General features: G+C 34.8%; 2 protein-coding genes across 3 annotated transcripts in view; both read right to left on the bottom strand.

Moving 5' to 3' along the window:
• Window positions 1–12,571, bottom strand: part of Rbcn-3B (WD repeat-containing protein Rbcn-3B) — a 128,084-nt gene that overhangs the window by 104,774 nt on the left and 10,739 nt on the right. For both annotated transcript variants that reach the window (XM_089712117.1, XM_089712118.1), the window contains exons 16-19: window positions 11,724–11,844; window positions 10,579–10,742; window positions 9,026–9,120; window positions 8,408–8,492 (exon numbers count right to left, since the gene is read on the bottom strand). In XM_089712117.1, the coding sequence (XP_089568243.1) occupies window positions 8,408–8,492; window positions 9,026–9,120; window positions 10,579–10,742; window positions 11,724–11,844 (465 nt within the window). The remainder of the gene's footprint in view (window positions 1–8,407; window positions 8,493–9,025; window positions 9,121–10,578; window positions 10,743–11,723; window positions 11,845–12,571) is intronic.
• Window positions 1,008–7,945, bottom strand: LOC149476239 (uncharacterized). The gene is made up of 3 exons (XM_089712384.1): window positions 7,897–7,945; window positions 6,788–6,880; window positions 1,008–1,276 (listed from the first exon to the last, which is right to left on the bottom strand). The coding sequence occupies exons 1-3, from the start codon at window positions 7,928–7,930 to the stop codon at window positions 1,008–1,010; spliced, it is 396 nt and encodes a 131-aa protein (XP_089568510.1). The 5' UTR covers window positions 7,931–7,945.

Raw genomic sequence — 12,571 nt, 5'->3', positions numbered from 1 at the left:
GCTTTTTAAAATAATCGAATAATGACCATGAACTTTTATTGCAATAAGTATACAAATAATCACATTCACGATCGAAAATTCCAACAGCACTACCCCGAATATCTTTTAACCATTTTACCCCTAAAAATGACAAATTCATTTTCAAAATACTGGCAGCATACGTTGAAGTTTTGAATTCCTTCGTATTTGTAAAATTATTATTTGTATACAAAATTAAATAAGCCAAATAATCTACAGAAAATCTGTAAAACGATGTTTTATCTTTTTGTTTGTTTTCGGGAACAAGTTTTACAGCGTTTTAATATCACAAGACAGCATTTTTTTACTAAAATATCAAACCCCTTTTGACGTATTGCATGACACTAGAATCGCTATAGCACTAGCGGAGGAACGTATTCGTTTTTGATTTCGTATTTTCTTTGACAAGGGCGATGAATGATTGACATGCTCCATCTGTATTTTATTTTGTAATCTAAGGTCTCTATGATATGTCAAATTTCTCGACTATGAGTTGAGTCTTATTTGCAATATTAACTTTTTCATAAATAAAATCTCTAGAATATTTCATTTAAGTCCTATACAACAAAATGAGTGCATCAAAGTCCGTATTGGTATCATCTATTCTAACAATAACAACTTCAAACCTATATTCTTCGTTACTAATTACTATCTTCAAAGGGATCAAATAAACAAACACCACTATCATTAGTACCATACACATTTATTAACCGACTTCAAAAAAAAGGAGGAGGTTATCAATTCGGCCGGTATGTTTTTTTTTTTTTTTTTTTTTTTTTATGTATGTACACCGATTACTCCGAGGTTTCTGAACCGATTTACGTGATTCTTTTTTTGTTCGATGCGGGATGGTGTCGAATTGGTCCCATAAAAATTTTATTCGGATAGGCCCAGTAGTTTTTATTTTATGAGCATTTTTGCCTGTATTTGTAAATGTTGCAAGTGCAAGTTTGAAGTCGGTTGTTTTTAACGCAGTTATTGACTTGTTTTTACTGTTTCTCAAGCCGTGTCTGCTCTTTCAGTAACTTGTTCCATAGTTCCGTCAAATGATCAGCTAGTACTCTCAACCTTTCTTCTCTCACATAGTAATCTGGTTCTTTATGTTTATGGTGTGAATGATGAGGATGATGTTTCACATTTTTATATATCAAAAAGTCGTCTGGTTCTTCGAAAATTTCTACTGAATTCGGAGTTATTCTTATACCTTTGCGTAGATTTTGGGAGACGTCATTTGTTTTGCTGTCGACTGTTACGCACACTGAAATGTTTGGAATGTTGTACGTTTAATTAATATAAGTTTAAGTATAGTACGATAGAAATAATCTTGAACTCGAGGCGTAATATGTAGTAATTACATCTTGGAATGGCATCGTAATTTTAGGTCTAAACGATGTAATACTAAAGAATACCGCAAAACTAATAGTAGAATATTGCCATCGAAGATTATACAATTAAAATATGGAAGTATATAGTTCAAACAACTGGAAATACCATGCTGTAGAAGCTAGAAATAACTAGTTTAATGATCACAAATTATCACAGAATATGAGTGCTTTCCACGGCTCAAATTCAAAGGCCTGGCTGACTGATTGATCTATCAACGAATAGCCCAAACTACTGGACCAATCGGCAAAAAGATATCCACTATTATGAAGACATTAGCTCAGAAAGAGCTTTGATAAATCTACCCCCAAAGGGATAAATTAGGGGGTGAACGTTTGTACAAATTATTTTTTAAGTGAAAACTTCTTTAGCGGCGTTGGGTATAAAATCTTAAACTCGCGTCAGGACACGTGACCTGATCGAAAAAGCGTAAGACGGATGGATATGAAACATGCTCAACGTTAATAATCAAGTTTTCACTTCTGCCGGCACTCCCGGAGTGCAACCCGTCTTTTTTTTCTACGTGGTTGAAGCTGCGTGCAACAGCTAGTTATAATAAGAATTAAAAATAATATAAATAAACCTTACACAAAGCTAGAAGTACGAGAACCTTCATCCTCATAATAACTAATCAGTATGCAACAAATGACGTCCCTAATATACCCTAGTCGTTAATTTACCATATCTAATAGATGAAAATTGAAAATCACTTAATTGGTAACTATATTTATGTAGATATTAACTGGGCATTAAATTAATAGTGTAAAACACTATCAGTTGTGCGATTGAATGAATAATTTAATTAGCTAATAGGTAATGCAAACTTTAGTGTTTTCCTATACAGGGTGTCCCACTGTTGGTATACTAAGCTCAAAGGAGGTTATAGTTTTGTATACGCTGGGTTTGAAAAAAAAATACTTATAAAATTCCAGACGCATTTTTTTTCAAATAGATGAATTCTTAAAACTCTCTGTGTACACCCCTAACAAGCAACCCGCCCAACTTTGCCACCCGTACGTGAGCTATCGTTTAAGAATATGTTTTCATAGACAAAATGCTCACATTAGAGAAACGGTATGACGGCTGCGCTAAGCTAGAGAAGAAAAAATGAATTTTCAGGAAAAATTTAGCAAAATATTTATGACGTAATTTTGTTGTTTTTTTTTACGTGATCAGTGTATGCAAAACTACAAGTCCCTTCGCGCTTAGTGTACCTATAGTGGGACACCCTGTATAGATAGATTCATATTTGTACGCAAATATGAAAGAGAGGAAAGGTAAAATTTTTGGCAGTTCGGCACAATTTTGGGCACAATGCCTTTTTATTTTTTACACTGGTCACCTAAATTGTTTTAATATTGCAATATATAAAAAAGTTGTGATTATCTTTTTTTACTGAAGAATAGTGATAAAAAATACACGCGTTTCACATCCAATATTCTAATAAACTTTCTTTACTCTCAAGTTGACCCAGCCTTTAACCAAATATATGTATTTATATGATTATTTACAAGAATCGAACCCGGACCCTCTCGTATAAAATTGTCACACGCCTCTACACCAAAGAGACATTCAAAGATAATTACAAGTAATAAATCGATCTCGTAAATTATAATAACAAAAAACGATACTGTTTCGAACACAAGTAGGTCAACCATCGCATTTTATATGTATGCGTAATTTAAGTCGGTTAAGTCGTTCACGATTTTATATTACGCTATATATAAAAATTTAAATGAATTTCGATAATGTTCAACATATATGGTAAGTAATGACAGACATGAGCTTTTTGAAGTGAAACTTCTTTATCGGGGTTGGAAAAAAATTCAGTGTAACATTTTTTCGTTACGCGTGACATTTTTCCGTTACGCGCCATCTTTTTCCCCTACCAAGCGTGATTCGACGTATTTCTGTAAAGTTGCATATAGTACATTATTTTTTTTTAAATAAGGTCATAAAGAAGTTTCATTTCTTACGTGTGTACACTAGTACACGCACACATTTTTTTATTATATTTCTTGTTACCGCCTGAGGCTTAATAAAGTTTACCACGTTGTGTTACCATGACAACTGTTATAAAAAACATCGTCAATTGTTTAATTTTTGTTTTTGTGTTTCCTATTTTTTTCAAGCTTTTTAATATAGCAATTAGGGTACCTATATATGTTTTTTTTTATATATTGCTTCCTTTGGAGATGATTCAATATGCATAGGTTAATGAATAGGGTAAATTACGTGTCGCTGTTTTTAAATATAAATGTAATACTTAACAGATTCAGCATTTAAAAAGAGGTCCTTTTCTGGCAAATTAGCAAATTCGCCAGTAGAATTAGGATTTACGCAGGCGCATTTCGTATGTGAACACAACGATTTCTTTTTATTTTTCTTTCTTTGTAGTGTATATTTATTATTCTTAATATTTCATTTACCTAGAATTTAGGTCATATATGTGTCAGGAGCCTTTGGATTGCACATCTGCTTCCCTAATCGATTTTCCAAACGACAAGCAGGTGATCTTTCTTCAGCACAGAACAGTTTTTTTCCTTATCATCCACCAAGGGTAAACTTAGTAAATCTAAGTTCTACGCAATAGCACAACTATTACCTTAAACATTATCAAATAATGATAAAACAATACTACTTTCTCGCATCAAGTAGGTATTCAGGACACAAAGTGACCATTTCGCAAATCTTAAAACAAAGAAATAACGCTCCAGAAATGTCAAAACAACAGCTATCCAGATAAGTAAATTGTGTGTTACACTTTGCCACACTATTATAGTTTTAATGACCCCATAATTAGGACTGAATTTGCGTAAATACTGACGTTATATTTATTAAACCTAGACTACCTTGAAGAGGGCGTAGGCTTACTTTTGAAAACATACAGAAAATATTGTGTTTTTACACGTTTCTTGTGAAAATTTAACGTTTTTCTATTCATGTGTAACTATTATATTATTAAATTTACAAATGGAAGATGGTACTCAAGTATACTGTAGATACGAGTTCACACTCGTATACGCAGGGGATGGGAATGGCTCGTTACGTCGCCAGTAACTAGGGTAAACACACGTCCGCTCACGCCCGGGGCTGCTGCGTGACTGTGCTCCCCACTACCCGCGAACCCGAGACATCCGGGGATATAGTACCTATACTTTACTCAAACACTACATATACCAACATTAAATTATATGTATGTGAACCATTGCAATTTTTTTCTTTACCACACAAAAGCTTCGTATATCAATCTAAACAAACATTATATGATAAAATTCATACAACAGAACATAGCTTTCCTATTCTAGACCTTAACAACATAATACAAGAACTGGTACGAAAGTAATCAAAAATATTAAATATATTACATTGCATTACATTGTATATTGACGATTCAAAAGAAGGAAGTCTTTTGAATGAATAAATGAGTGTTTCAGTTTGAACAAAAACGCGGCGTTTCCCACGCTCATTGCTCAACAAACCGCGTGATCGTACGTACACAAACATATCAATTGGACAAATTATTTATGAATGTAGATCACCTTGGGCGCAAAATACATCAATTATAGCCCCTCCCGTTCGCTAATAATAATTATATTGTTATAATGTACGTATTGTCTTCCGCATACTATCGAAAGTGCATTTAATTGAAACTTATTATACGACTAGCTTTTCGCCCGCAGCTTCGCCCGTGTATACAAAGCAAAACCCGCATAGTTCCCGTTTATCTAAGGTACCATGTCATGTCATGTCATGCCATGTGTGTGACAAATTTCGTGAAATTCGGATCAGTAGTTTTTTGCGTGAAGTAATAACAAACAAACATGCAAACTGTCGCATTTATAATATTAGTAGGATTTCATATGTGCAATAAACACACGATTTTAAATATATTAAAATGACGGTAATTTCAAAATTAATATAGTTACATAAGAATTGTTTGTAAATATTAAAACATCACACCGCTAGTTATAATATTTATAAACAAGCGGTTCACGCGTTCGGTTTCAAAAAAAAATGTTATAAAGAATGAAACGGCTTATGTATAAAAAGCAAATCTGCTAAAATATTTCAGATTAATTTAATTTTATAGATACGTTAAAAAATATAACAGGCGCACATTAGAATTCATTTATTATATAAAACACTAGCAAACCGGGCGAACTCCGTTTCGCCACCAGAGACACCTTTTCTTTGCTATAAACCTCACGGAGCCCGAGACCTTTCCAACGAATGCAAAACCGTGGAAATCGGTTCGTGCGTTCTGGAGTTATAGCGTCAGGAAGGAAAACCCGACTTATTTTTACATAATAGATTAAACATACAGCGCCATCTAGTTTCAAATTATTTAACTGAATTTATTTATAGATCAGGCACGATAAAACTTATCAAATTAGCATAAAACTTTGTAGAAAATTATACCCACTTTTTTCCTTGTTGTCTTCATTTATAATAATGTTGTCTGGAAGAAATCCCTACTTAGCGATAAGACTGCTCATAATGTATCCTAGGTTAAGTCTCAATTTTTTAAGTTGCAGTAAATCACCACTTAGTATAAAACAAACTCGCTTTCTCTGTCCCTATGTATGCTTAAATCTTTAAAACTACTCAACGGATTTTGATGCGGTTTTTTTTTAATAGATAGAGTAATTCAAGAGGAAGGTTTAAGTATATAATTTATTAGGTTTTAGACAAAGCTAGTCATGAATAAATATATAAACATGTATTAGTTATTTATAATAATTTGCACTTACCTTATAACGCATTTTATTCGATGACAATAAAATATGGTGACTCAGCTCTTAACTATATTTATAAATATAAATACCTTGCATTCAATCACATTTGCAACTTATTATTTAAATAAGCTTTTCTATGTAGATATTATTTATAACGAAAACACTATATTATTATAGTATTCATTAAAAATATTAAGAATTGAGAACATTCGTAGCTTGGGAAAGTCTGTTGGAAATATCGAAATCGGTTCATCCGTTTAGGAGCTTCAATGTCACAGACAAAATTTAACGAGACCTATGTCATAAATTCAAATAATATTTACTTCTGTTCAACTTGTAAAACAAATGCACATTATTATTACTTTTTTTAACAAAAAACTAAACAACACAATTTTAATGGATTATGGAACCAACCGGAAAGCATTAGCTGTCAAATAAAAGAATCATCAAAATCGATTCACGGTTCACCCAATCGAAAGTTCAAAAATAACAACCACGAAAAAAAACAGTCGATTTGTCTTTTTGATGTCGGATGAAACAACAGCTAACCTTTAAAAGTATAACCCTACCATTTTTAAAATCCCCTGCCTACCTATACCCGTCTCTTTCACACCACACGTACCTTCTATCTTGCATCCTTGTCTTACCTTTAGCATCGAGGTGGCTTTTCAACTGTTCGGCTTTCGCCTGCAATTTTGTTTGCATGTTTTCAGCACCCTCTTTCATTTTTGCTAAAATACCTGTGAAAACAAATACATTTTTAAGTAAATGTTGCTTCCGTTTCTCTATAATTATGTATGTCTGTTATAAATCATAATTTTTTAAACCTAGTGCAAAAATAAAATACTAAAATGGTTAAGATTGTATTCGTATGGCCTTGTTATTTCATACGAATACATCTATTACAGCTTGTGTCAAAATAATTGTTTGTATGTCCTTTATAGAATCGTATGTACCTAGTTCACGAACATTTGATGATTAAAAAAATATTAAAAAAAAATAATCTTCAGCAATGTGTCATCCATGAATTTGTACGACCAATCGTCGAAAACTTCGGGGTGTACATGTAACTAGTACCGTATAAAAAAATAAGTTTCCGAAAAATAAAACAAGCCGCTGATGCTAATGTGATTATTAATTATCTTCAGTATTTATTATCCTGTAGCTTATAAGTGATAAAATGCCTTTGTACGTGTAATATATAAGCGTTGATCATACCGAGGACATCTAATTTTGTTTTTTGGTAAAACGTCTCAGTGCCCACGATACAGGCTTGCCTAGTGTGGGTACTATAGGTATCTTTTTTAATAAACCTAGATTAAGCCAATATGTGTAAAGCGTGCAATGTCAATCAAAGTGTATCTGTGTAAAAACATATTATGGTTTTTATGGTTTTTTTTATGGTAATATAAAACTATATTGATACGTAGACGGTGTGGGTAAAAACACAATGAAGAAGTAATTTATTAAAAGAAAAGTAGGTACCTACAATATTAATTATTATGTCATGTCTATTATGTACTCTATATTTTAACATTTACCACCGATTCGGAAAGCAGTATCTACGGAGAAGAACCGGCAAGAATCTCCATAGTTGCTATTTTAAATCATGTCAGTTCTACAATTTAATTTTAAAAAATACAGTCTTGAGATCCTTCTTTCTTGAAGTCGGTTGAATATAAAAAAGAATACAATAACCAAATAAAAAATGAAATATTATGATATAATACAAACTACAGTCTATCTAAATACAAACCATGCTTGTCCTTCTCTTTCAACAGCCGTTCCATATCTCCGGCCTTGTCTTTCACGCGGCCAAAGAAATCTGTCCGTGTTAGCGTGCGATACAAACGTACATATATATTTTTATATTATATATATTAATATATAAATAAATTTGTAGACAAACATCACTACATAGTATAAAACAAAGTCGCTTTCTCTGTCCTTATGTCCCTATTACTACGCAATGTATTTTGATGTGTTTTTTTAAATAGATATACAGATATTTATAAGTAAACTATGTATTTCTCCCAACTTTTATTTACCAAATACAATACAATACAATATCCTTCATTTAAAATGTTAATTAGGCGGCCTTATCACTTTTAGGCGATCTCTGCCAGGCAATACATTTTAATGCGTTTAAAATATATTTTAACACATTTTAATGCACTAAAAAATATATTTTAACCCGTATTTAACAACCCTTTCAGACTACCTCAAATCAGCCGTTTAATCAATAGCCTAGGCGCTTAATTAATTACCTGATATCCGTTTCGCGGCATCCGGACTCGCGGACTGCGTCAGCGCTGCCACCTTCATGTACTCGCTCGTTATTAGACCGGCCGCCTGAAAATAGTTCACAATTATAAATACTGTTAATATTAATTCTTTTAAGCTATTGCATAGCTTCTATCGCGGGCCTTGAGCGCGGGGACCGAATCCAGAAATTGCGTAACGAAAAACCTCACGCTCCCCACGGGGACGGCGCGGAGGTGTGGCTTGAAGGCATAGCATGCAATAGCTTTACCGCGGCAGTCCCCGAGTGACACACGTCTTTTTTTTAATATTTCAGGACATTCATCATCATCATTTGTAATGTCACATTTGAATATAGCGCCCTCTAATAATTGGAATTGATAAATTTCGCAGTTGAGAAATCTGAGAAATTTAAGGCAAAAGACTCGGGTTCGAATCAAATTTTTTCCTCGTGATCAATTTTTTTTCCTTTTATGAAAAATGTCTTATTTATAAAGCATTTGAATGCTATAGTAAAGGTTTCGATGCACTAGCTGTTTCTTAATCAAAATAATATTCATTTCTGTTCTAAACAACCCTTATCTACAATATCCCAATTTCGACATGTGTATGATCGTGTTTACCTCCAAACTAGCTGGACTCATAGCCGAGTATTCTTCACTCAGCAATTCCACGATCAGACCCTCAATGTCGAAGAACAGGATGTGGCTCTCGGGATCTGTTAATTAATAAATTAATTAATTAAATACATGTAATAAACTGCGAAAAGACTTTATTAGTGTTTGTTGTCTATGCTTTGACGTAGTATAAACAACTAGGTTTACAATCATAAATTAAAATTCCTCAAAAAAGGTCCAAGCGGCGTTGTCGTAAACATTCATTAAAAATAACACCTTATTTCGTGGCAGTAAAGTTCAAAATTCATTGTATCGCTCATGTCAAAACTCTGCCTAGTCTAGTTGTTTATTGTATGTGTCTGTTTATAATAATTGTTATGTCTGTACTACACGTGTTTTAGTGTGCTTGTGTTTGACCCGCCACGTTAAAAGTCTGTGTTCATGCTTCTCTCGTGTTTTTGTATGTGTTCTTTACGTATGTGTGATGACTTTTTGATTATTTTGAGAGCTCTAATGCGTCTGTTAAGCAATATGGCCCACGGGAAGTGTCTGGGAGTACTGACATCTTATTTTTAACTGTATATTCTGAAACATGTGAAAATCAGCTATGAGAAAATACGTGAAGTATTGTTTTTATGAACCTTGATCACCTGATATCTGAAAATTGGCCCATTGACCAAGCTAGCGGGTAGTCATACGATGGTAGCACATACTGACACTACCCAATCGTCCACATTTCATCCGTTAGAAAATAGGTGAGATCTGGCGGCCCTGGGATCTTGTACTATATGTGCACTTTATGCTTTTATTTCATTTATTATTGTAACCTTTATGTATATTTTGTTTCTTGCACAATAAAGTGTTAAATAAATAAATAAATATATTATGCTGTGTGTATAGCATGCTCGTTGCATCTATCTGTGTGCACGCGCGCGTGTGTGCTCCCCGCACGTATGTGCATATGTACTGTATGTGCATATGAACTGTATGTGCACATGTACTGTATGTGTATACGTACTGTACGTGCGTACGTACTGTACGTGCGTACGTACTGTACGCGCGTACTACTGTATGCATGTGCGTACGTACTATACGTGCGTACGTACTGTACATGCGTACGTACTGTACATGCGTACGTACTGTTCGTGCGTACGTACTTTGCGTGCGTACGTACTGTACGCGCGGACGAGTATATGCGCGTGCGTACTGTATGTGTATACGTACTGTATGTGCGTACGTACCGTACGGGCGTACGTACTGTACGTGTGAACGTATTGTACGTGCGTACGCACTGTACGTGTGAAAGTACTGTACGTGCGTACGCACTGTACGTGCGTACGTACTGTACGTGCCTCCGTAATGTACGTGCCTCCGTAATGTACGTGCGTACGTACTGTACGTGCGTACGTTCTGAATGTGCGTACTTACGTATATGTATACGTACTGCATGTTCCGCAGCATGCAGAGCTGCGAGCCCACGATGCGTGGCCGTACGCATAGCGGTTAGATTGTATGTAAGTGTATATTTGTGTGTATGTCAGTATGTATGTATATCTCACCCGCGGGGTTGGACCTAAAGCCCTGCACGGTGAGCGGCGGCGGGCGGGCGCGCGGCGGCTCCGCGAGCGGGCCCGCGCCGTTACCGCGCTCCGCCGCGTGTAGCGCCGCGAGCCCGCGCTGCGTGGCCGCACGCATTGCGGTTAGGTTGCGGTGACGGAGACCCCTGTACCACAGATTATAGAAAAAGAAATAGAAAGCGTTTCATTTGCCACCATAAGTTAAAAATTTCAGGACAATTTGACACACGGCACAGTAGTCTTTTAAAAAAAAAAGACGGGTTGCACTCCGGGAGTGCCGGCAGAAGTGAAAACTTGATTATTAACGTTCAGCATGTTTGATATTTTGGATTGGTATCCGTCTTACGCATGGAATATAAGGGCTAAAAAAAAATCCGTCTTACGCTTTTTCGATCAGGCCACGTATCCTGACGCGAATTTAAGATTTTATACCCAACGCCGCTAAAGAAGCTTTCACTTCAAAAATATAGCAAAAATGGTGACAAAAAAGACTCCTCTTCATCAAAGCAGCAACCATTAATTAAAATGAACTGCTGCGCTGCTTTTCAGAGGAGTCCACGTGACTGTACTACTACTATACGTGACTAGCTGCGCCCCGCAGTACTCCTGTTGGTCTTAGCGTGATGATATATAGGCCTTTAGCCTTCCTCGATAAATAGGCTATCTAACACCGAAAGAATTTTTCAAATCGGACCAGTAGTTCCTGAGATTAGCGCGCACCAAATTATACTGTAGAAATTGAGCAAAAGATGTTAAAAAACTCTATATTTTATGAGCATATTTTACGAACATAAACCCCCACAGTCTCCTGGTTAGATTTCCAATAAATTTGGCAAATTATTGTGACACACAAGATGAACGCATCCAAAACGAACTAAAAATTATGTAATAAAGGTATCAGGGTAGATGAAATCGTTACTGATGGTCCATAAGGAACGATTTTCCACAAATTAACTATAGAAGAGAAGCTTATAATATTTCCTTCTACTATTTCATAAGTATTAATATTTTTTCTCTTTTTTAATATCAATTAAAATTAATTAAAAACTAAAACAAAACAATAAGTCAAACTTTTTAATAAATAAAAAAATAAATTTTAAAATATTAGTATATTATCAGCAACTTACCTAAAGAAATGTACAGCAGGATTGGCCAAGCCCTGCAAATCGGTACCACTAGATAGAGACCCGCCCAATTCATCAGCTAGGGCTTCGTCACACGCTGCTAACACTTCTTCCGCTATCATACCTGCAAAGGAATAGTTGTTTAACAACTCTAAAGGTGCTTTTCCACCAGATATATGAAATGAAATGAAATGAAAATAAGTTTATTATGGACATATTATGAAAAAAATGTATGCGTGTACTAGAGTACACACGTAAGAAGTGAAACTTCTTTATGAACTTAAAAATGTCACGAGTATGGCGTAACGCAAAAATATCACGAGTATGGCGTAACGCAAAAATGTCACGCGTACGGCGTAACGCAAAAATGTTACACTAAATTTTTGTCCAACCCCGATAAAGAAGTTTCACTTCAAAAATCATAAAATGATTGTCCCCGGTCCTTGATAAGTGTAAAAAGCTTGAATTAAATCTGTCCGTTTAAAGCGGCTCAAATTCGAGTCTAAAGTCGGTTACAAACAAACATACAGATGAAGCGTAATAAAAGCGTGTTTTTGAAATGAAACTTCTTTATTGGGGTTGGAAAAAAATTTAGTGTAACATTTTTTCGTTACGCGTGACATTTTTCCGTACACCATCTTTTTCTTATCCCTACCACGCGTGATTCGACGTATTTCTGTAAAGTTGCATATAAATTATTTTTTGAAAAATAAAGTCATAAAGAAATTTCACTTCTTACGTGTGTAGTGTGTACACTAGTACACGCACACATTTTTTTATACATATAAATACAGTGTGACTGGTAAGACGTCAGACGCATTTTGACAGGAGCTTCTTCTCATGAAACTGAA

The sequence above is a fragment of the Colias philodice genome, chromosome 28 (genome assembly GCF_061535455.1).
Source record: "Colias philodice isolate Cphi_HAF_F1 chromosome 28, ilColPhil1 Martin Lab GWU primary, whole genome shotgun sequence".
NCBI lineage: Eukaryota > Metazoa > Arthropoda > Insecta > Lepidoptera > Pieridae > Colias > Colias philodice.
This window is presented reverse-complemented; position numbering and strand designations above follow the sequence as displayed.